The 26396-nt window shown below is 42.9% G+C and overlaps 1 protein-coding gene across 2 annotated transcripts in view; it reads right to left on the reverse strand.

Moving 5' to 3' along the window:
* Positions 1-26396, reverse strand: part of LOC110527506 (neuroligin-4, X-linked) — an 82336-nt gene that overhangs the window by 48640 nt on the left and 7300 nt on the right. Inside the window, exons 2-5 of one of the 2 annotated variants that reach the window (XM_090240454.1) lie at positions 24179-24962; positions 16957-17016; positions 6582-6595; positions 3885-4011 (exon numbers count right to left, since the gene is read on the reverse strand). In XM_090240454.1, the coding sequence (XP_090096580.1) occupies positions 3885-4011; positions 6582-6595; positions 16957-17016; positions 24179-24686 (709 nt within the window). In that variant the 5' untranslated portion in view covers positions 24687-24962. Of the gene's footprint in view, positions 1-3884; positions 4038-6581; positions 6596-16956; positions 17017-24178; positions 24963-26396 lie in introns of both variants that reach the window. The other variant, XM_021608821.3, reaches the window with a different exon arrangement.

Here is a 26396-nt window from a genome sequence, read left to right on the forward strand (position 1 = left end):
AGCCAGTCTCCAGACCTGAACCCAATAGAAAATCTTTGGAGGGAGTTGAAAGTCCGTATTGCCCAGCGACAGCCCCGAAACCTGAAGGATCTGGAGAAGGTCTGTATGGAGGAGTGTGCCAAAATTCCTGCTGCAGTGTGTGCAAACCTGGTCAATAACTACAGGAAATGTATAATCTCTGTAATTGCAAACAAAGGTTTCTGTACCAAATATTAAGTTCTGCTTTTCTAATGTATCAAATACTTATGTCATGCAATAAAATACAAATTAATTACTTACAAATCATACAATGTGATTTTCTGGATTTTTGTTTTAGATTCCGTCTCTCACAGTTGAAGTGTACCTATGATAAAAATTACAGACCTCTACATGCTTTGTACGTAGGAAAACCTGCAAAATCGGCAGTGTATCAAATACTTGTTCCCCCCACTGTATATATTTTTTTAAATACAACAATAGACACACAATTGTACATGACATTTTCTTTGATATAATAGTATTGAATAAATGTAATGCTCTCTCTCGTAAACCTCTTCAGAGTGCAGGAAACTGCCGTTAAATATGTGTCTGCTGACACAATCAGCAGGGGCAGGGAGGAATAGAGGCTTCAAGCTGTTTAAGATCTACGGACACTGACAAGTCCAACTGAGGCAGAGGCTATCCTAATATGGACACTGAATTGAGATCAATCAGCTAAAATACTATTGTGTTAAAATTGTTCTACTCATCTGACTGAATAGGCCAAGAATGTTGGACATATCATGTTCCCAAAACAACATTTCCATTCCATTACTGATTCACCAGTAAAACAAACTATTGGTAATCCCCGTTATATTTCCAGACCTTGTAAGGGTGTAAAAGCCCTTATCTGGACCTATATCTGGACAGGATTAAGTTGGTATTAAATTGTATTTTAAGACCTAGATGCCAAACACTCAGAACCTGCGTTTACCAGGCAGAGAGAGAGCAAGAGAGAGAGAGAGCAAGAGAGAGAGAGAGAGAGAGAGAGAGAGAGAGAGAGAGAAGGAGAGACAGAAATAGAGAGAAAGAGATAGGCAGAGATGGTGTGGGGGAAGGTGAGGATGGGAAGGGTTAAGTGAAGGCAGACAAGACACATGTGTCTGTATCAGGGAGACATCAGCAGGCCCCTCACGTCTCGCCATAATAGGATGGAGAGAGGAGGAGAGGAGCGGAGTGCCATGTGGCTCTGACACATCCCAGCTCAGAGTAATGGAGCTCAGGGAGAGCTCGTCACACAGATCGGCCCATGTGGCGCTTGGACACAGATGGTGCAGTGTTACGAAAGCAGCGTGGAGGCATGGCATGGTACCAATGCGGCCACAGCCAGGGCCAGCCACTGGATACAGAGTCGGAGATGCTGCCGGAGATACACGCGCACGCACACACACACACACACACACACACTGCACAGATGACCCACTGACTGCTTTTGATTCCATCTCACACACACTCGGACACCATGCCATCCTTCTGTGCATTTGTGAGATTAAGAGGCTAAAGATACCATCCGTCACCATGACAGTTGGTTACATAATGTAGCACTTCTCTTGTTTTTAAAATAAATTGAATCTTCAAACCCAGCAGAGTCTTGAGTTAGTTTGAATTAATGAATCAATACAGTGTGAAAGTGTATTAAGTTCACAAAATGAGGACGTTTTATTTTTCATATTTCAAAACGCAAAGCTTTGCTGTTTACTCCTGGTATACGTGACCTTATAGGAAACCAACACACCCTCATGACCTGAGACTATCTGATCACACTATTCAGACATTAGACTACCTGAATAAACTATTCAGACATTAGACTACCTGAACACACTATTCAGACATCAGACTATCTGATCACACTGTTCAGACATTAGACTACCTGAATAAACTATTCAGACATTAGACTACCTGAAACCACTATTCAGACATTAGACTACCTGAATAAACTGTTCAGACATTAGACTACCTGAATAAACTATTCAGACATTAGACTACCTGAATAAACTATTCAGACATTAGACTACCTGAATAAACTATTCAGACATTAAACAATCTGATCACACTGTTCAGACATTAGACTACCTGAACACACTATTCAGACATTAGACTACCTGAATAAACTGTTCAGACATTAGACTACCTGAATAAACTATTCAGACATTAGACTACCTGAATAAACTGTTCAGACATTAGACTACCTGAATAAACTATTCTGACATTAAACTATCTGATCACACTGTTCAGACATTAGACTACCTGAATAAACTATTCAGACATTAGACTACCTGAATAAACTATTCAGACATTAAACTACCTGAATAAACTATTCAGACATTAGACTACCTGAATAAACTATTCAGACATTAAACAATCTGATCACACTGTTCAGACATTAGACTACCTGAACACACTATTCAGACACTAGCCTATCTTGCAGAGACTGTCAAATGTTCTGGGAGAGGAAGGTGATGAGTGTGAGGAGAATGAACCTCCTGGTCCTTATCTTTACCTGGGATGAATACATTTCTATTTATATGGGAGAATAGAGACCATGTAGCTGAGGGATGCTCTAGCCTGAACCTCTACTCTGAGAGACACACAAACACGTGTGCATGTATAGGTACACACAAACATGTACACGCGCACACACACACACACACACACACACACACACACACACACACACACACACACCCCTCATCTCTCTCCTCAACCAGTCTATCAAAGAAGCAGAGATACAGACTCAACGAGGGCCTCCTTTCTCCTCTCTCTACGTTTCTTTTCTCCCTTTCTTCCGCAGTGCACACTTTCCCAGAACACCTTTTCCCCCTGGCTCTCAATCGCGAAACTAAATATAGCGAGTGGTGCAGACAGCTCGGCTTCATAACAAATGGAAAGCAGAGCAGCAGTGGATACCGGGGTGTGAATATGAATTGAACACCCTGAATGTAGCTTTTTATTTTCTCATGGGCTTCACAACACTTCAGCATCTTGGTCTCCATGAAACTACCAGGTATAGTTTCAGCTCGTCCCCAGGCTCAATTATTACCATGTATAGACAGTGAGGTGTTGTACTTATAGACAAGAGAGGTGTGAAAGAGACAGAGCCGGCTGGTGGACGAGATTAGGAGTCTATCTGAACACTGCAGAAAGAACAGCGAAATGTACTGTACAGTTGATTTAGAATATAGACATGGATAAATCTTCCAGATGCTTCTGACTAATATTGCTGTTGGTAAAAATAGATATAGGGACCAAGCATAACACTCAAGTAAGACAGTATAGCTTGAGTGTTTGTATATCTTCTAATTCGTAGGTGTAGTATAATTTGCTAAAACATGCACAGTATCACTATGAACTGGGATGACAAAGCCTATCAGGTTGATAACCTCTCCGACTCCATCATCCCCAGAGTTCATACTGGAGTTACAGGAGATGATATGCTGGGGGAAAATTGCTTAATTCCATGTCGGAACATTTAACGTTGTTTTACCAGAAACCTCTCCTATGATAAATATTCTCTCCTACCATCACATTCTCCTCTCTTGTACTATTAGAGCAATCTTATCGGAGATGTCCACTTCTGCCAAATCAGGTAGAAGTCAAAACAAAATCTTAAAATCCTCATCCTATTTACTCCCCATTCAATTTGTATGGGTTTATTTCCTGCTGTGCCATCAGTTGAGAAAATACTGAATACACATTTGGAAAAATACAAATTATACCACAAAAACCTCACAATTTGAATCGCCAGCATTTACAGTACCACAGCCAATCAAAACACACATCAAACACACAACATGGATGAATCGCTCAATCCATAGAAAGCACATCACAAAGCACCAAGAAGACCCAAATGATATGCTGTGACTTACCTAACACTCCGAGCCTGTAGTTTATGGTGATTACGATGACGTTTCCGTAGCTCGCCAGGATACTCCCATCGATCATGTTCCCCGTTCCCTCCATGTAGGATCCACCATGGATGTACACCATGACCGGCTTCAGCCCGTTCTCATCATGGATGTCTGGAAAGAAGAGCAACGAGCATGAGCGCCTGTAGATAAGACTGGGTCTGGTAGTCCGTCCCAAATGGCACTCTATTCCCTATATAGCGCACTACTTTTGACCATCGCCCTACGGACCTCCTACATAGGGAATAGGGCGTAATTTGGGTGGTTAGGAAGGCAGCCAGCCACATCCTTTACTTTGGATGCATATGTTTTTGACATTTTTAAAAATCAGCAGGCCAATGGAATATGGGTAGTTCAAAGTGGGTGTCATATGTAAACGCTATTGGATGAGAGAGGCTCACTGTAGTATTGGAGATACTGTCCGAGGGGAAACTTGATCTCTTTAAATATGTGATAGAGGCATCATTCTGCAGATATCTGTTCAGGGACTATGTTCTTGGAATGACATCAACACACAAGGACTGTTTCCCAACTGGCACCATGTCTCCTATATAGTGCACCACTTTTGACCAGAGTCTGTATCAAGGGAATAGGGTGGAATTTGAGATGCAGCCAAAACATGACTGCTACAGTACAATTAGGTAGGGTGAATGCCTTATTTTGGAGCTTTGCTACTCTGATTAGTACATGTGCAGGAGTTGATTCTAAATTAAGAGGGTAGAGTCTTAGTATTGGAGAAGATTGGAGAGGGATCTCATGTTCCACAGACAACCAGCCTGCTAGCAGGATAAATCAACACTCGGTTCAGTCAGCAGTCACAGGCCTCATTAGGGTGTTTCTCAACTTGCAGTTGATTCCTATGGGTCCAGCATTTCAGAAGTCAGCATTCTACCACTGCTTTCCACATTCTACCTCCTCAGGACATGGTGGAGAAGCAATGAGTTTAGAATCAATGATTTGGGGAAGGAGGGATTTTTCAAGGATTTCATTACTTAAATAAAAAATAAAAGGTGTCCTTCTAGCCTCTGGGTAGAAACACTAGACAGTGCATTCGGAAAGTATTCAGAACCCTTGAGTTGTTCCACATTTTGTAACAGCCTTATTCTAAAATGGATTCAATTGTTTTTTTTGCAAATGTATTTAAAATAAAAATGGAAATATCACATTTACATAAGTATTCAGACCCTTTACTCAGTAGTTTGTTGAAGCACCTTTGGCAGTGATTACAGCCTCGAGTCTTCTTGGGTATGACGCTACAAGATTTGAACACCTGTATTTGGGGAGTCTCTCCCATTCTTCTCTGCAGATCCTCTCAAACTCTGTCAGGTTGGATGGGGAGCGTCGCTGCACAGATATTTTCAGGTCTCTCCGGAGATGTTTGATCAGGTTCAAGTCTGGGCTCTGGCTGGGCCACTCAAGGACATTGAGAGACTTGCCCCGAAGCCACTTCTGCTTTGTCTTGGCTGTGTGCTTAGCATCGTTATCCTGTTGGAAGTTAAACCTTTGCCCTGGTCTGAGGTACTGAGTGCTCCGGAGCAGGTTTTCATCAAGGATCTCTCTGCACTTTGCTCTGTTCATCTTTCCCTTGACCCTGACTAGTCTCCCAGTCCCTGCCGCTGAAAAACATCCCCATAGCATGATGCTGCCACCACCATAGGTGTGGTGCCAGGTTTCCTCCAGGCGTGATGCTTGGCATTCAGGCCAAAGAGTTCAATCTTGGTCTGAGAGTCCTTTTGGTGCCTTTTGGCAAACTCCAAGCTGGCTGTCATATGCCTTTTATGGCCAATCTACCACAAAGGCCTGATTGGTGCTGCAAAGATAGTTGTCCTTCTGGAAGTTCTCACATCTCCACATAGGAATTCTGGAGCTCTGTCAGAGTGACGATCAGATTCTTGGTCACCTCCCTGACCAAGGCCCTTCTCCCCCGATTGCTCAGTTTGGCCGGGTGAGAGTCTTGGTGGTTCCAAACTTCTTCCATTTAAGAATGATTGAGGCCACTGGGTTCTTGGGGTCCTTCGTTGCTGCAGAAATGTTTTGGTATCCTTCCCCAGATCTGTGCTTTGACACAATCCTGTCTCGGATAAAAGTTGCTTATACGTGCCTTTCCAAATCATGTCCAATCAATTGAATTTACCACAGGTGGACTCCAATTAATTTGTAGAAACAAGGATGATCAATGGAAACAGGATGCACCTGAGAACAATTTCGAGTCTCATAGCAAAGGGTTTTTCTGTTTTTTATAAATTTGCAAACATTTCTAAAAACATGTTTCTGCTTTGCCATTACGGGGTATTGTGTGTAGATTGAAACGTGTTTTTAAAAATGTAATACATTTTAGAATAAGGCTGTAACTGTCACACTTTGATGTGATTCACCTGTCTTTGTGATTGTCTCCACCCCCCTCCAGGTGTCGCCCATCTTCCCCATTATCCCCTGTGTATTTATACCTGTGTTCTCTGTTTGTCTGTTGACAAGTCAACCAGCATTTTTGTGTCAACTCCGGCTTTTCTCCAGTCTCTCTTTTGACCCTTGCCTGTCCTAACATTTTGCCTGCCCGCCTGACCACTCTGCCTGTCCCTGACCCTGAGCCTGCCTTCCTTTGCCCTGCCTCTGGATTACCAACCTCTGCCTGACCGGACCCTGACTGCCGTCTTGTACCTTTGCCCCTGTTGCTGTAATAAACATTGTTACCTCGACACAGTCTGCATCTGGGTCTTACCTTGATACCTGATAGTGACGTAACAAAATATGGAAAAGGGAAAGGGGTCTGAATACTTTCCAAATGCACTGTATATACAAACGTATGTGGACACCCCTTCAAATGAGTGGATTCGGCTATATCAGCCACACCAGTTGCTGACAGGTGTATAAAATCAAGCACACAGCCATGCAATCTCCATAGACAAACATTAGCAGTAGAATGGCATTACTGAAGAGCTCAGTGACTTTCAACGTGGCACCGTCACAGGATGCCACCTATCCAACAAGTCAGTTCTTAAAATTTCTGCCGCGCTAAAGCTGGTCAACTGTAAGTGCTGCTATTGTGAAGTGGAAATGCCTCGGAGCAACGGCTGAGCCACGTATTGGTAGACCACACAAACTAACAGAACGTGACCACTGAGTGCTGAAGCGCGTAGCGAGGAAAAATAATGTGTCCTCGATTGCAACACTCCCTACCGAGTTCCAAATTGTCTCTGGAAGCAACAATAACTGTTTGTCGGGAGCTTCATGAAATGTGTTTCCATGGTCGAGCAGCCTCACACAAGCTTAAGATCACCATGTGCAATGCCAAGTGTCAGCTAGAGTGATGTAAAGCACGCCGCCATTGGACTCTGGAGCAGTGGAAACGCGTTCTCAGTAGTGATTAATCATTCTTCACCATCTGGCAGTCTGACGGACAAATCAGGGTTCGGTGGACGCCAGGAGAACACTACCTGCCCGAATGCATAGTGCTAACTGTAAAGTTTGGTGGAGGAGGAATAATGGTCTGGGGCTGTTTTTCATGGTTTGGACTAGGCCCCTTAGTTCCAGTGAAGGTGTAAAGAGCCCTCACCTCAACTCTATCGAACACATTTGGGATGAACTGGAACGCCGACTGTGAGCCAGGCCTAATGACCGGCCTCACTAATGCTCTTGTGGCTGAATGGAAGCTAGTCCCCTCAGCAATGTTACAACATCTAGTAGGCAGCCTTTTCAGAAGAGAGGAGGCTGATGTAGGGTGGACCAACTCCATATTAATGCCCATGATTTTGGGATGAGATGTTCGATGAGCAGATGTCCACATACACTACATGGTCAAAAGTATCTCGCAAATATCTACTACACTGTCTGAACATCATCCGTGACCATATAATCAGGGCTCTATGGAACTCTTCAAAATGTCACCAAGGATGAGAGCCTCAACGAGGGAAAATCATAGCACAGCCCCTCCACAGGATTGGATAACAGTCAATGTGAGTGTGTGTATGTGTGACTCACCAATGTATTTTTGATTATGTATGGTGATCCTCAATGTGAGTATGTGTGAGATAATGTTAGTCAGCGTGTACAGCAATGTAAATGTGTGTGAACTGCAATGCTATTTCAAATCATGGAATTCCAAATAAATAAGATTCCACTTGGTCTAGTGTTGCAGGGGCAAAAGCATTGGTCATGGAAGCAGGCAGCGGGCTAAACGAGTCAGGGTTTACCCAGCCATGACCCGAACTATGTAATTGGTATTCAACCAAGGCTCTCTCAGTACACCCCGATTATTGGTTTCTGTTGCATCCGCCGTTGGCTGCTGCTGAAAAGTGGGCGGGCCAGCTGCCTGGCTGTCGTCTAGGTCACATTTGCTTCTGCCTCCGCAGGCTTGGCAGTGAGTAGCAGGGCCTATGGGCAGACAGACGACTGCCTTGCATTGGAGCTCAGCTGTGTGTGTGTGTGTGTGTGTGTGTGTGTGTGTACGCTTGTGTGCGTGCGTGTGTGTATATCGCTTCCCCTCCTCCTCCTCCGCAAAAAAACCCCCACCAATATATAGAAAGGAGAGGTGAAAAACAACCCACAGTGGTTATTAATCTCCGCTGTGTTCTGAGTGGGCGCCTAGTGCTACGATAATGTGAATATATCTATTTCACAACTCCTCACATGTTAGCACCAGCCTATACCGTGTGTAGCCTGCAGTCTGCTGTTGTGGCCGAGGCCATCTTGAGAAGGACCCCCCCCTTCACCTCTGCCACGCTCCTCTTGGGCAGGCAGCCAAATGCATTGCACTTCACATTCACAGATAGACTGGGTCAACGAGACAAGTTGGAGGAAGGGTAACTAACTCATATCTTCTAACTTGTTTATTGGGCCACTTTCAACATTCCATTGCTACGGTTCTTGTTTGAATTTATTTTATTTATTTATTATTTATTAGCAGGATAGGAGCTGCTGAAACCAGGTGGAAAATTCCAGATGCCCAATAAACAGAGGGGCAGTACATGAAGTTGTCAGGCTCACAGAATAAGTTAGAGGAAAAACAAAATCGAGGAACTTATTCAAGAAAGATCCAGTGTAATATATTATAAAGATATATTATAAAGTATAAAGCGAACTGGATGGAATATGGCGAACATTGAACCAAATTATTTTTCAATCAATATAGAAATGCTACCAAAAAAATCTATTGAAACTTGTTACAAATGATGGAGTCACGCATGATTCACCAAATTATACTTTAAGAATATGTTTTCGTTTCAGTCTCCTCCATCTTCACTAACCGAAGCTAATTGTATGGATTTTTTTCCTAATAATAATGAAAAATTAACATCTGTATAGAAAGACTCATATGAAGGCAGAGGAGGAATTTCTTGAAGCAATTAAAGCCTTTAAGGGAAAACTCCAGGGCTGGATGGCATACCAGTGGAAGTATACACAACTTTTTTTTTACATACTCAGAGGACCATTATTAGCATGTTTTAACCACTCCTATATAAATGGTAGATTATCAGACACACAACAAGAAGATCTGATATAATTATTACTGAAACAGGACCCAAGTGGTATATATAAAGATCCAGTCCATTTAAAAAATTGGAGGCCTCTTACACTTCAGTGTTGTGATGCAAAAATCCTAGCTAAATGCTTGGCACAGAGAATTAAAAAAGTATTGTCAGATATTATTCATCCTAATCAGATGAGTTTTTTTACATCGACGATACATTTGAGATAATATAAGACAAGTACTGGAAACAATAGAATACTATGAAATATCGGGGATTTTGAAAAGGCTTTTGATAAAGTACGACGAGTTTATATATAAATGCCTAGAATATTTCAATTTTGGGGAATCTCTTATTAAATGGGTTGAAGGTATGTATAGTAACCCTCGGTGTAAAATAGTAAATAATGGCTACATCTCAGAACGTTTTAAACTGTCTAGAGGAGTAAAACAAGGTTGTCCACTATCGGCATTTATACAGTGACTTGCGAAAGTATTCGGCCCCCTTGAACTTTGCGACCTTTTGCCACATTTCAGGCTTCAAACATAAAGATATAAAACTGTATTTTTTTGTGAAGAATCAACAACAAGTGGGACACAATCATGAAGTGGAACGACATTTATTGGATATTTCAAACTTTTTTAACAAATCAAAAACTGAAAAATTGGGCGTGACAAAAGGTCGCAAAGTTCAAGGGGGCCGAATACTTTCGCAAGGCACTGTATTTATTATTGCCATCGAAATGTTAGCTGTTAAAATTAGATCCAACAATAATATTAAGGGATTAGAAATCCATGGCTTAAAAACAAAGGTGTCATTGTACGCTGATGATTCATGTTTTCTTTTAAATCCCCAATTAGAATCCCTCCACAGCCTCCTAGAGGATCTAGATACTTTTGCTAACCTCTCTGGATTCAAACCAAATTATGATAAGTGTTGGATCACTAAAAAAATGCTAATTTTACATTACAGTGTAGTTTACCAACAAAAATGGTCTGATGGGGATGTGGACATACTCGGTAAACAAATCCCAAAAGAACGAAAGGATCTCACTCCAATACATTTGTAGAGAAAGTTAGCAAAAATAGATAAGAACTTGCTACCATGGAAAGGAAAATAACTGTCTATGTGTGGAAAAATCACCCTGATTAACTATTTAGTCATATCACAGTTTACCTATTTGCTTATGGTTTTGCCTACACCTAGTGACCGGCTTTTTAAATTATATGAACAAAAAATATATATATTTTATTTGGAATGGCAAGCCAGACAAAATTAAAAGGGCCTATTTATATAATGAATATGAATTCAGAGGGAAGAAATTAATAAATATTAAATCATTAGACCTCTCACTAAAGACATCAGTCACACAAAAGTTATACTTAAATCCGAAATGGTTCTCCAGTAAATTGGTAGGAATGTCTCACCCCATGTTCAAGAATGGCCTTTTCCCCTTTATTCAGATTACACCTGCTCACTTTCGGTTGTTTGAAAAGGAAATAATCTCCAAAATATCGTTATTTTTTAAACAAGCCTTAGAAAGTTGGTTGCAATTTCAGTTTAATCCACCTGAAAAGACAGAACAAATAATACAACAAATATTGTGGTTAAACTCAAATATACTAATTGATTTAAAAAAAAACATATTTTCGATGAAATGTTTCAAAAATGTATAATTTTAGTGAATGATATCATAAATAGGACTGGTGGCGTTATGTCACACATGCAGCTAACACAGACATATGGAAACGTCTGCTCTACCCAAAATTGCAACCAACTAATTGCAGCATAACCACAAAAATGGAAAAGGCAAGTAGAAGGGGAAAAAAGTTAAGAACTTGTCTGTCGGCCCTGCATTACAGAGCATACATGGTTAAAGAAAAGTGTGATAAATAAAAACATACACCAATTTCATTTAAGGACACAGCTGTGTCATATAAATTGCAAAACAGTTGGGAAGACATTTTTGATGATGAATTGTGAATTGACTCGCAAAACAACGACGGATTCAAAACCAATACAATGTTATATATATGGGGGATACAATCTTCCCAGCTCTGCAGAATTTGCTGTGAGGAGGCAGAGTCATTAGATCATTTATTTTGGTACTGTCCATATGTAGCTAATTTTTGGACACAGGTCCAGGAGTGGCTGAAGAATTCCAACATTTGCCTAGATCTAACATTACAGATTGCAATACTGGGTGATTTGAAAAGCCATAGTCAATCAATCAATAACATCATTTTTATTTTAGCCAAAAAGTCTACCTTTAATTTACAATCTGTAGAAGCTATGAGAATAGAAAGGTTCAGTACTTTTGTGAAGCGTCACAGCACAGTTATGTCAAATAGAAATCCAAAGTGGGTGGTGTTAAGAGATAGATGGGAGGGGTTTAATGGAGCTGAAGGGTGGGACTAATAACCAAGATAAGGTAAGATAGATAAGATAACCAATGTAAAACATACGGGGTCTATAAAATGTATTTAGGTTAAAAAAAAAAGCGAAATAACACAGTTACAAATAGAAAACAAACTGGGTGGACATCATAAATAGAGGAAGGACCAAAAACAAACAAAACATAACTATTGTCAAATAGATTGCGTCTGACAAATATGTCTGTATGTGTATGAATATGAAGGTAGAAGCCTAAGTGTTACTGTTTATTGGTTTACTCCGAATGGGGGAAGTGCGGAAGGGTTTGTGGGAAATAATAAAGGTATATTCTAAAAAAAAGTACAGATGAAGTTGGAAATTTACATACACTTATGTTGGAGTCATTAAAACTATTTTTTCAACCACTCCAAAATGTTCTTGTTAAACAAACTATAGTTTTGGCAAGTCGGTTAGGACATCTACTTTTGATAAGTACTAGTACTAGTACTAGTAATAGGATAATTGACATCATTTGAGTCATTTGGAGGTGTACCTATGGATGTATTTCAAGGCCTACCTTCAAACTCAGTGCCTCTTTCCTTGACATCATGGCAAAATCAAAAGAAATCAGCCAAGACTACAACAAGGTAGTCTACAAGAGGTCTACAAAAAACCTTGTAGACCTCCACAAGTCTGGTTCATCCTTGGAAGCAATTTCCAAACCACGTTCATCTGTAGAAACAATAGTACGCAAGTATAAACACCATGGGACCACGCAACCGTAATTCCGCTCAGGAAGGAGACGCGTTCTGTCTCCTAGAGATGAACGTACTTTGGTGAGAAAAGTGCAAATCAATCCCAGAACAACAGCAAAGGACCTTGTGAAGATGCTGGAGGAAACAGGTAGAAAGTATCTATATCCACAGTAAAACAAGTCCTACATCGACCTTAAAGGCCGCTCAGTAAGGAAAAAGCCACTGCTCAAAAACAACTATGAAAAAGCCAGACTACGGTTTGCAACTGCACATGGGGACAAAGACTGTACTTTTTGGAGAAATGTCCTCTGGTCTGATGAAACAACAATAGAACTGTTTGGCCATAATGACCATTGTTATGTTTGGAGGAAAAAAGGGGAGGCTTGCAAGCCGAAGAATACCATCCCAACCGTGAAGCACGGGGGTGGCAGCATCATGTTGTGGGGGTGCTTTGCTGCAGGAGGGACTGGTGCACTTCACAAAATAGATGGCATCATGAGGCATTAAAATGATGTGGATATATTGAAGAAACTTCTCAAGACATCAGTCAGGAAGTTAAACCTTGGTCGCAAATGGGTCTTACAAATGGACAATGACCCCAAGCATACTTCCAAAGTTGTGGCAAAATGGCTTAAGGACAACAAAGTCAAGATGGCCATCACAAAGCCCTGACCTCTATCCTATAGAAAATGTGTGGGCAGAACTGAAAAAGCGTGTGCGAGCAAGGAGGCCTACAAACCTGACTCAGTTACACCAGCTCTGTCAGGAGGAATGAGCCAAAATTCACCCAACTTATTGTGGGAAGCTTGCGGAAGGCTACCCGAAACGTTTGACCCAAGTTAAAAAATTTAAAGGCAATGATACCAAATACTAATTGAGTGTATGTAAATTTCTGACCCACTGGGAATGTGATGAAAGAAATAAAAGCTGAAATAAATCATTCTCTCTACTATTATTCTGACATTTCACATTCTTAAAATAAAGTAGTGATCCTAACTGACCTAAGAGGGAATTTTTACTAGGATTAAATGTCAGGAATTGTGAAAAACTGAGTTTAGGTGTACGTAAACTTCTTACTTTTATATGGATATATATATTTACAAAAAAAAGATATGGGGGATTGGAAATTATGCAGATAATTGCATTGATGGAAGCAACAATCTTTCCGCAATATTAAGCTGATCCACCTCTAAATTTTTTTTTTTAAATAAAAAGTTTTCAGGCTCTTCTTTAAAGCTAGGTTCTGAGTTCTTTGTTCTGAGATGGAATTTGGCTGGCCTTCGATCAAACGTAGAAGGCAAATTGGCTGTCACTCTTCATCTCTAATGTTGACTTGCTCTGGGGATGTTGAACTGGAGGAGACTAAGACAGATAAGCAACTTTGATCCGTTCTAACAGACTATGGCAGATTTTGGAGCATGGTTTTTTATTTTTAATATTTTCGGAAGGGGTCGTCTTAGGGTCTCCTTGTCCCAGCGTGTCCCCATCCGGTCACTGCAGAGCACTTAAAACAGAAATAGAGAGGGAGAGGAAAGAGAGTGGAGACAGAGATAGAGGAGAGAGAGCGCCACGAAAGAGAGAGAGAGAAGAGAGAGGAGGAGAGAAGAGAACACTTCCTACACTTCCACTTCCACTTCCCACTTCCACTTCCCACTCCCTCTACCTATCTCTCTTCTCTCTCCCCGTCCCTCTTACCCCTCCCCCACTCTCTCTCTCTATTCTCTCTGGGCTCTGTCTCTGTAAAGGAGCTGCATGGAGCTGCCTAGCTGAGAGGTCCCTGGCTGGGTGACTCCGCAGTGAGCATGCCCTAGATATTCATCACTGCCACACCGGGCTGAGGGGATAATATATTCCTCCATGGCACAGCGGCGCCACACACATTACTCATCTCTATATGGAGCGGGAGAGGGAGGGAGAGGTGGGAGATAGGGAGAGGAGGGAGAGAGGGAAAGGAGAGAGAAAGAGGGAGAAGGGAGGGAGCGAGTCGGGGAGGGTGGGTCATCAGAATTTTCCATTGGTTTCAGCATTTTCCAAGTGTTAGTAATGGGATAGAGGGATGAAAGGGAGGGATGGAAGGAAGGGATAGAGGGATGGGAGATGGCAGTTAATGACCATACAGGGGGAACAGTGAGCTCCTCCAAACCCACAGTCAGACAAGAAGTAGCTGGTCACACTTCCTGTTCCTGTCTGAGAGAGCTGGGTCGTAATCATTAGAGCACATCGTAGCAAAATGTTTCGCAACCGTAACCTAGTGTTTCTTATTGGACAAGTTAAGGTAATCCGTCCCTGTTTCAGTACGTTTTTTCCCCCAGTTTGGTATCAATCTGGATACGATCTTGCTTTAACACAATCTCTACACACGTCTCTATGTGCCATACAAAGACCTGTCAAGGAAAACAGAAGAGCAATTAACAAAAAGAAAATTGTGCAGAGCTTAGTGTCAGATGTCTCAAAGGCATTATATTAGCCACCACACTATAGTTGTGAAGTATGTACGTACACACTCCACTCCTCTAATGTACTTAGACATGGTCTCAATTACAGAGACATTTCAAATAATACCCTTTCTGTCTTACTCCAAACTAAGTCATGAAATAATAAGGATATATTTGATCGTTCATTTCAAAGTTTCCTTGAGGCCAAAGGGAAAAAACTATTTTTTCAAATGCAGCCATTTAAAACTTCCAAGAGAATAGGAATACGCTTCTATCTCATTTAAGCCTGAGGTGAGTGTTTTTAGTGAGGGAACTGCAACTGAGAAGGTAGTAGTTAGAGGAAGGAGGGACTCATTGCTGCATTGTTGTGCTCTGAGCGAGGTGTGCATGCGTGCGTGTGTGTGTGTGTGCGTCCCTTCTGTGCGTCAGTGTGTCTGTGCGCGCATGTGTGTGTGCGTCCCTTCCGTGCGTCAGTGTGTGTGTGCGCGTGCACGGGAATGCTTGCATGTGTGCGGGAGGTGTCTCTGTACTCTATGGCAGCAGAGTTATAATCTCAGGGGAACGGGGGGCGGGGGGGTAATTCATCGCCAGTGCAGATGTTCAAACAGTCAGTGAGCATGGATTCTGCACTGGTAGTAGCACTCCTGAAAACACAGGCGTGGGTTTGACACGACACGGCAGTACTTCTTAAAATGAAGCACTGCCGTGTACTTTTGAAAGGCCTGGATGGATAAAATGTTTATCCAGGCATTTCAAAATCTGACCGTTGCTTTCTTCAACAGAAACAGTCTGAACAGTTAGTTAAACTTGTGCATCTGTACACACAGAGAGAGAGATTCTTACCCAGTTGATCAGACAATACACATTGAGAAAACAGTAAAGGCATTCATGGAAATTACCAGTAGATTCTAAAGGGGACAATATATACTTCTGAAAAACGTTTGACGATTTCTGAGGGGTAAAAAAAAAAAGTAGAAATAAACATGTCTGATAATGACATGAGAAAAGGGTTATGAAGAAAAGTTAATGCACACAGCATGGCCTTTAGCAATCTCCTCTAATAGGGATTTAAGGTGAACCTTATTCACAGCTTTCACTCCTACCTACCTAGGCCTATTACCTTTTCACATTATCAAGACGGCTATAAGAAGGCCATTTCTACAGTACGTCAATGAGAGGTAGAAAATGCCTGGATAAAGCCCGGTATGTTCTGAGGAGTTAAAAACGACACGTTCTCGTGTTGCAGCTTTCGAGAAAGAGAATGCCAACCGTCGTGGCACAGTGATCGAAAAATGTCAGCGCTCTGCCCTTTGATTTTAAAACCATGAAGACAACCTGTGCCTTATCGTCACTGAAACATTTCCCCAGTGCATTCACTCATCTCCTAGGCATCCCCAGATCTTTAGAGAAACACAATCGAACCACCATTTTGGGTTAACAGTACCAAGCAAAAGAAAGCGAACAGAAAACATATGACAGAGACTTTGACAGAGTTACAAATGAACAAGGTCTCCAACTGTCAAAACTGAACAAACGTGGGTTAGTGTCGTGCTCATGCTTCACCGAGCAATGAAGACAAAGAAAGAAGAAAATAACCTAAAGGGAAAACAAGACTGTTTAATAACTCCACCTCCGAGGAGGCCAGAGAAAATACATGCAGAGTTTCAATTTGAACATCTTTCACTTTGCAGCAAAGGTGGGAGTGAGGCGGGAGATTCTTGGAAACGGTGACTATTGGAGCGTACACCTCATTCCCCATTTAGAGGTGACCTTTCACCCTTAGTACACAACCTTCTGGTTCGCTGTAAATTATGATCTGCATCTCCAAAGAGGAAAGAGGTTGTTTAAAAAATAAAAAAAAAAGGAAGATCCAAGAGGTGCCCATTGATATGCACTTCAAGGGATAAAAATGGAAGAAAAAAAAAATGTTTTATCTAAAAATAGTTTTGCACATGCATGAATATCAGGCTTTTCTTTTTTGGGGGTCAAAAAGACAGAAAAATACCTTTGTCTTCGTCACCATCATTATTGGTGAAATCACCGCCTTGACTGTTTGAGCTGGCTCCTACAGTCAACAACAGGAGGGAGAAAAGTAGAGGGGAAGAGGGGAGACAGAAATGTAAAAAAAAAAAAAACTGGCTCTTATAAAAAACAAAAACTGATTGTAAAATGCATTGAAAACTTTCTAAATCTTTGGCATTTGTCTTGAGAATAAAATTGTGGAAACATTCATTCTAACAGTAACCAATTGGATAGCATGACACGACACACAAAAGTAGGAGCACCAACACAGCATTCTGATAAGAACTGTTCACAAAACACAGATGTTGAGTACAGGTAAGAACAAATGAAGTCGGAAGTTAACATACACCTTAGCCAAATACATTTAAACTGTTTTTCACAACTCCTGACATTTAATCCTAGTAAAAAGTCACTGTCTTAGGTCAGTTAGGATCACCACTTTATTTTAAGAATGAAATGTCAGAATAATATTAGAGAGAATGATTTATTTCAACTTTAATTTCTTTCATCACATTCCCAGTGGGTCATAAGTTTACATACACTCAATTAGTATTTGGTAGCATTGCCTTTAAGTTGTTTAACTTGGGTCAAACGTTTTGGGTAGCTTTCCACAAGCCTCCTTGCTTGCACACTCTTTTTCAGTTCTGCCCACAAATGTTCCATAGGATTGAGGTCAGGGCTTTGTGATGGCCACTCCAATACCTTGACTTTGTTGTCCTTAATCCATTTTGCCACAACTTTGGAAGTATGCTTCGGGTCATTGTCCATTTGGAAGACCCATTTGCGACCAAGCTTTAATTTCTTGACTGATGTCTTGAGATGTTGCCTCAATATATCCACATAACTGTCCTGCCTCATTATACCATCTATTTTGTGAAGTGCACCAGTCCCTCTTGCAGCAACGCATCCCCACAACATGATGCTGCCACCCACGTGCTTCACGGTTGGGATGGTGTTCTTCGGCTTGCTAGCCTCCCCTTTTTTCCTCCAAACATAACGATGGTCATTATGGCCAAACAGTTCTATTGTTGTTTCATCAGACCAGAGGACATTTCTTCAAAAAGTACAATCTTTGTCCCCATGTGCAGTTGCAAAACCGTAGTCTGGCTTTTTTATGGTGGTTTTGGAGCAGTGGCTTCTTCCTTGCTGAGCGGCCTTTCAGGTTATGTCGATATAGGACTCGTTTTACTGTGGATATAGATACTTTCGTACCTGTTTCCTCTAGCATCTTCACAAGGTTCTTTGCTGTTGTTCTGGGATTGAGTTGCTCTTTTCAGTCCAAAGTACGTTCATCTCTAGGAGACAGAACGCTTCTCCTTCCTGAGTGGTATGACGGCTGCGTGGTCCCATGGTGTTTATACTTGCGTACTATTGTCCCATGATGTCAAGCAAAGAGGCACTGAGAGAGAAGGTAGGCCTTGAAATACATTCACAGGTACACCTCCTATTGACACAAATTATGTCAATTAGCCTATCAGAAGCTTCTAAAGCCATGACATCACTTTCTGGAATTTTCCAAGCTGTTTAAAGGCACAGTCAACTTAGTGTATGTAAACTTCTGACCCACTGGAATTTTGATACAGTGAATTATAAGTGAAATAATCTGTAATCTGTAAACATTTGTTGGAAAAATTACTTGTGTCATGCACAAAGTAGATATCCTAACCGACTTGCCAAAACTATAGTTTGTTAACAAGAAATTTGGTTGAAAAACGAGTTTTAATGATTACAAGTGTATATGAACTTCCGACTTCAATTGTATGTGCACATTATTAAAGAGGCATTATTTAAAGTGACTAGAGATCCTTTCATTAAAGTGAAAGCTGTTTTTCAGTCTCTTGGTCCCAGCTTTGATGCCCCTATACTGACCTCGCCTTCTGGATGGTAGCGGTGTGAACAGGCAGTGGTGTGGGTGCTTGTTGTCCTTGATGATCTTTTTGGCTTTCCTGTGACATTGGGTGCTGTAGGTGTCATGGAGGGCAGGTAGTTTGCCCCCGGTGATGTGTTGTGCAGACCGCACCACCATCTGGAGAGCCTTGCGGTTGAGGGTGGTGCAGTTGCCGTACCAGGCTGTAATACAGCCCGGCCGGAGTTGTATGTGTAAGCTGAGGAACTTAAAACTTTCCACCTTCTCCACTGCTCTCCCTTCGATGTGGATAAGGGGGTGCTCCCTTTGCTGTTTCCTGAACTCCACGATCATCTCCTTTGTTTTGTTGCCCTTGAGTGAGTGGTTGTTTTCCTGACACCACACTCCGAGTGCCCTCACCTCCTCCCTGTAGGCTGTTTCGTCGTTATTGGCAATCAAGCCCACTACTGTTGTGTCGTCTGCAAACTTGAATGCTGAGCTGTAGTCAATGAACCACATTCTTGCATAGGTATTCCTCTTGTCCAGATGGGATAGGGCAGTGTGCAGTGTGATGGTGATTGCATCGTCTGTAGACCTATTGGGGAGGTATGCAAACTGAAGTGGGTCTAGGGTGGCCGGGAAGGTGGAGGCGATATGATCGTTGACTAGTCTCTCAAAGCACTTCATGTATGGGCTGTATGGGGGTTGTAATAGTGTCTGTACTGTAATGTGCAGGTAGTGTTAGACCCGTTCTCCACAGTGGTCCGATTTGGGTCCTGTGCTATTTGAGACGGACGTGTCGTTAAGATGACGTGATTAGCCATGGCTAGATCGACAACTGGACCGTTAGCCTGCTGTGGTCGTGAGAATACCTGGTTGATTATAGACTTCATTCTCAGATAGGCACTGCGGATTGACTCACTGACAGACCCATCAGAGTTGTAACGAGGATCATTATTAAGACTAAGACAGCTGAGACAGGAGTAGCATCCTGTGGTCTCAGACTGTGGTTGCATCCCACCCGCTTTCAAGAGAAACCATATGATTAGACGTGTGGAAGATCACATGATTTCCCATGTCAAATCATGTGAAAACGTCTTTTTGGAACACTTTGCTTTCCACTGGGCACCGACTGGTTGAATCAATGTTGATTCCATGTCTTTTCAATGAAATGACGTGGAACCAAGATGGAATAGACGTTGAATTGACGTCTGTGCCCAGTGGGATGCGATCACATGTTTTCACGTGTAGTGCCATGTGATCACATGTTGCTTTACACGTAATCACATTAACTTCACATGAGATCACGTGATCATATGAAAACATGTGTTTTTGGAACACGCCACATGTTCACGTGAAATTCCTGTGATCTTCCATAAGGGCCTATCCTCTATATAGTCCACTATATTTGACCAAAGCCCTATGGGCCCTGGTGACAAGTAGTTAACTATACAGGGTATAGGGTGCCATTTGGATTGCATTCTAGTTCTAATTAAACTATTATTTCATTTAAAGAAAGCAACAAACATTGCTATGATAACTGTTTGTTTTGACACTATGTTGGTCTGGTGTCTCTGAGGCGCTAGATTGCTAGCTGGTGAGTACATAATGAGGCCTAAGGCTTGACACACACACACACACACGCACACACACACACACACACACGCACACGCACACGCACACGCGCACACGCACACGCACACACACGCACACACAACTGAACAGGCCTGTAATCTCCCAGTTAACGGTATCTCAAGCTGTACAAACAAAGGCAAGTGGCCATGTCAGTTTAACGCAGCAAAGCATAAACTCCCACATCTGTCCTGTACAGAATGCCCCCCCCCCCCTCCCCCCTCACGCGTGTCTGTCTGATGGTACGACCATCAGACAGACACCCAGCACATCGGTCAGACCAGATGAAAGAAGAAACCCGTCTCAGTGTTTGACTGAGTCTTGGTTTGTTTGTTGCCCCTGAAAAAGTCAAAAGGGAAAACTGAGAGCGTGCAGAGTTGTCCAAGGTTTGTAGTGATGCATCCCAAACGGCTCCCCATTCCCTATAGTGCGCTGCCTTTGACCAGAGCCCTCTTCCTCTTCCCTAAGGAGGCACCCTAATCCCTATAGTGTACCAACTTTTCACCAGAGCCTTCTGGGTGCCATTTGTGCTGTCTCATGACCTAGCCTGGAGATATTGTCCTCTCTCTGCCTGCCTGGCCTTGCCTGCCTGGCCTTGCCTGCCTCTCCATGCGTATGACTGGCTGTCTGAATCACACACTCACCACAGACAGACTGGCAGCTAATAGCTCAGGCTCCAGTGCTGTGAACCCAACTGGGATTGGCAGGCTACTTATGCTCAGAGAAGGGCCAGCGTCCCAAATGGCTCCCCATTCCCTTTCAGTGGACATTCCCCATGGGCCCTGGTAAAAGGAGTGCACTATATAGGGAATAGGGTGCCATTTGAGAAGGGCCCAAAGAGCACGGCTCTCTCTTACACAAGCCACTCACACAAGAAAAAGCACTAGGGCAAGGTAAACCTACTATAATACTGTATTGAGCTGTCATTCAAGCCCTGTCAATGTATTTGTTCTCTTTCTTCAATGTACTGTAGCTTTTCTCCCTCCTGTGTTTCTATGCAAAGGAGAATTGGATTCATAATGAAATACAAGAATGCAGGTTATCTGCTGCACTATCCCATTGATGGATGTGAGTCTGAAATGGCACCCTATTCCCTATATAGTGCACTACTTTTGACCAGAGCCTCATGAACAGAGCCAAGTACAGTATGTAGGGAACAGGGGGCCATTTTGGATGTACTGTAGCCAAGGTGTGGGCCACAGCCATACACCCCTAAAACCAACAAAGATCTGATAAATCACAGGCCATTATCTCTGGGAGCACACATGTAGGTAACAAGCAATACATTTGTCATAATTTCTGCTTTCTATTTCTGTTCCAGTGTTGATAAGTAACACAGAACTAATATAGGAGGGTGTTATAATTAAAGATGGAGAGAGAAAGAGATGAGGCCTGGGATGTATCCCAAATTGCACCCAATTCCCTGCATAGTGCACTATGTTTGACCAGAGCACTATGAGCCCTAAGGGTGCCATTTGGGACACGGGCCTCTGTGGTATTGTCTTCTCACCCAGAAGAGCCCTCAAGAGGCTCCATATTCACTCTGATTAATTCACAATAAAACAGGTTTACCTCCCGGGTCTCCGCAGTAGTACCCAGTCTGCAGCCACTGCAGAGGCAGATAAAGCCAGCTCCAGCAACAGCTCCAGGAGCTATCATACACACACACACACACACACACACACACACACACACACACACACACACACACACACACACACACACACACACACACACACACACACACACACACAGACATACAAACACACACACACACACACAGAGACATACAAACACACACAGACACACACACAGAGACACTGCACCTCAAATTAAAGGAGCTCTGGCATTAAAATACAATCCCAAATGTACCACTTTTCACAAGCCAACCCTTGCTAGACAAAACAGAATACACCACCCACACTGCACAATCAAAAAGGATACAAAAGAACAGAACAAGTGCAGGTTATCAATATTGAACTATATATGGCGTAGTCGTTTGTACTTAAATCAGACGACACAATGGAAGGCCGTTCTTAATCTGTCAGTCCATTTCAAAAGGAGAACTATAAAACTATAAATCCTCTTTTCTGATCCCGAGCTGTCAGGATGTCTCCACATTACACAGGATTTGAAAAGGCCAACTCTGAGGGCGTCTGTAAGGATGACGGGCAGCCCGGCAGTATGGAGGAGGAGAAGATGAACAGAACAGGGAGAGAGAGAGAGAGAGAGAGCGATGTCTTCCATGAAGCACTGACTGACTCCTCAAGAGGAGACAGAGGTTGTGTCCCAAATGGCAAACGTGGTGCACTATGTAGTAGGGAATAGGGGCCCTGGTCAAAAATAGTGCACTATGTAAGGGAATATGGTGCCATTTGGGATGCACTCAAAAATAATATGGAGAGAGGAGCTGTTGAGTCTTTCCTTCGGGCCAATTGCCTTAAGCTAAGAACTGTAGCGTTAGTTCAGGAGATTTTTAACACATTAACATTCATGGCCTGCATTCATACATTTTAATGCCAGCAAATGTATCCTAATGTACTGATACTTGAAACTGCCTTCATTCTGTAATTGACATCTATGAATTCAGGTTAGAAGGCATAATGTATCCAAATGAAAGATACCTGAGGCTCGTTATATGACCCGAGGGTCTAATATTACCAATACACAGACCAAGGAGTTCAGAGTCCTCTGCTAAACCAGTGGATAGACAGCAGCAACTGCTCCAATCTGTCCACCAGAATTCTAACCCTTGATCCACTCCACTCCACTTCTACAACCATACCTTTCCTATCACATTATTGGTAAAGCCACACGACAAGAGAAATGACTGGATAGAATGGATACACTTGGACATCCTACATATTTGAGTCCAGTTGCCTACACGTAAACGAAGAATTTCACACCCCAGGGAATAGAGATTTCAGTTCACACCAGTGATTATAAGAACTGTTCTTATAATTCTCAGGAGATTGTATGTCAGAGTAACGACCCAGGCTGTGCATCCGGACTGGGATTGTCGGATTATCTATCGCCTTCTGTGGTACTTAATCTCGCAAGAGCTCTGGCTAAATGTAGCATAGAGAGGTCTAGAGTTCTGCATGAATAGATTGGAGAATTCTCTTCACATTGACCTTCATAGACCGGAAAGAGTCTGTCTCTTCAGAAGAGACAGCGACAGCCCAGCAACAGTTCACGGTTCGACCTTAAACATCTGTGTTCCAGTTGCACTAAGTTAACCAGCTCTTTATTTTATTTTATCTCGCTGCAGGAGTCTGGTGGTGGGGCCTGAAGGGGGTAAGTGCATTACATCCATGGTGTAAGTGTCAGAACTACTCCGAGTCAGGAGTGCTCACTCAAACCCCAAACGGGACGTCTGCACTGCACCCAATTCAACAGGAGAGAAGGTTGACTGCTACAGAATAGAATAGACAGGAGCGGGACATCCTACGCCCTCAGACAGTAGGGAGGTCTAAATATCTATGTTCTCTCTCTATTACACCACATACAGTAGTCCACATTCAATTCAAGCCTTCAAAATCATTGTGCCCTTTGGTAAAAGTATCGCATTTTGATCAAGAGTGCACCATCGTTTCTGGTTCAAGAAGTTATCCCAGCCACTTTGAACTGCTTCAGAACAAATGGACCTGCAAAGTGAAATGTCAAATCAAACAAAAAGGCAAACGGAGGATAACAAGACATTTGTGTTAATCAAGGTGTGACATACCATCCTCAGTTGGCACGTAAATGTTTAGGTACAGGCAGTCCTCGTTCTGATCCTGCATATAGGTTACCACTGTATCCAAGTTGGCTGTGAACCACACCGGAAGCATGTCGTTGAGTAACTTTTCCTCCAGGTACTGTGGACACACAGAGGCGAACTGGGTAGCATTCCTGATCCCAGGCCAGGACATGGGAGGCTCAGGGGGCTGGAAGCGTCTCTCCCCTGTAGGGGCCAAAGCGTACGGGATCCCCAAGTACTGCTCCACGGGCCCTAGGATCTCATTGGGCAGTGTCGTCTTTAACCCTCGCAGCTTCCCATAATTCGTGGTGACAACAGGGTGGACTGGGGTCTGAGCCACGACCGGCAGACACACAGACGCTAACAGGAAGCCAATCCATAAGAGAAGGTAGACCTTGGATAGGTAGACCATCCCCATTCCATGGGCTATAGTGGCTCCTCCAGAGCTCAATGGAGAGGTACTGGTTCCCCCTGGCCTGGCTCCCCTCAACATGCTCCTGCTGCACTCAGCCAAGCAGATTGTGGTCCTGGAAGTTCCCGGTACTCCTCTCCCACCCCCCACAACAACCCAGACCAATAACCTGCTCCTCAGGCTGTGATTGACAGCTGACAGACAGAGCTCCAGCCAATCAGAGCAGTTTTGTGCAACTCGGTGCCCCCCATCCCAAGAGAGTGGGTCTACGTGTAGGTCATTGGTCGGGGGTGCAGTGCCTGTATTTGTCTCCAGATGTCTTTGCTCGTCGACCCAGTTCCAGCTTGGTTGGTTACCCTGCAGGGAAGAGAGAATGGGACATGTAAGTTAATCCTCAACACATCAAAGGCTACATACAGTATGCTGTCCAAATCCCTTCCAATAGATGTCCGCTTGTTGAGCATATAGCAAATCTATGACTGCAAGTCCCCTCTGTGTATGATCAAAATGTGCAAGAGATGCAAGGCATGAAATTGTATCTTTCTAACAAATCAATAGCATGGAATAGAGAACAACATAAAAGTGTGGTTTCGAGTGGACGCAACAACAGAGATAATATATTGGCAAACTGCTTTATTACCTTGTGTGACATCGTTATGGTCAGGATAACGTTGCACATAGCAGCAGTTTCAATAAAAGCAAACCTAAAGTGTGCACTTGCACACTTGCCATTATGGAGTTAACAGTGGTGGAAACTCTCTAGCCAATGATTACACCAATCCAATGCTTGTAAATTCATGACAGGAAGGGCGCAAGTACACAGTTCTGGAAAAGGGGGGAGAAAAAGGATGCCGCCCAAAACACACATAAAAAAATGCTAGAGTTTACTATAGAATACTACAGTACTTACTATAGAATTCTAAAGTTTACTGTAGAATACTATACTACACACTGTAGTATCCCTTGATCATGTGTACTGTAGTATTTAGTATTTTTTGTGTACTGTTGAATACTTTAGTAAATACTACTGTCACATCCTGGTCTGTTTCACCTGTCCTCGTTATTGTCTCCACCCCCTCCAGGTGTCGCTTATTTTCCCCAGTGTATTTATCCCTGTGTTTCCTGTCTCTCTGTGCCAGTTCGTCTTGTTTTGCCAAGTCGACCAGCGGTTTTTCCTAGCGCCTTTTCCCAGTCTCTGTTTTTCCTAGCCCTCTTGGTTTTGACCCTTGCCTGTCCTGACGCCTAACCCACCTGCCTGACCACTCTGCCTGTTCTGATCTCGAGCCTACCTATCCCAATGTACTGTTTGGACTCGGACCTGATTACTGAAACCATGCCTGTCCTGACCTAAAGCCTGCCTATCGCTGCCAAACTAACCCTGATTCAGATGACCATCCTACCCATGCTAGATTACGGAGACATAATTTATAGATCGGGCAGGTAAGGGTGCTCTCGAGCGGCTAGACGATCTTTACCATTCGGCCATCATATTTGCCACCAATGCTCCTTATAGGACACATCACTGCACTCTATTCTCCTCTGTAAACTGGTCATCTCTGTATACTTGTCGCAAGACCCACTGGTTGATGCTCATTTATAAAACCCTCTTAGGCCTCACTCTCTCCTATCTGAGATATCTACTGCAGCCCTCATCCTCCACATACAACACCGGTTCTGCCAGGCACATTCTGTTAAAGGTCCCCAATGCACAAACATCCCTGGGTCGCTCATCTTTTCAGTTCGATGCAGCTAGCGACTGGAACAAGCTGCAACAAACACTCAAACTGGACA

This window comes from Oncorhynchus mykiss, chromosome 7 (genome assembly GCF_057628025.1).
Source record: "Oncorhynchus mykiss isolate SJ-2025 chromosome 7, ASM5762802v1, whole genome shotgun sequence".
Lineage (NCBI taxonomy): Eukaryota > Metazoa > Chordata > Actinopteri > Salmoniformes > Salmonidae > Oncorhynchus > Oncorhynchus mykiss.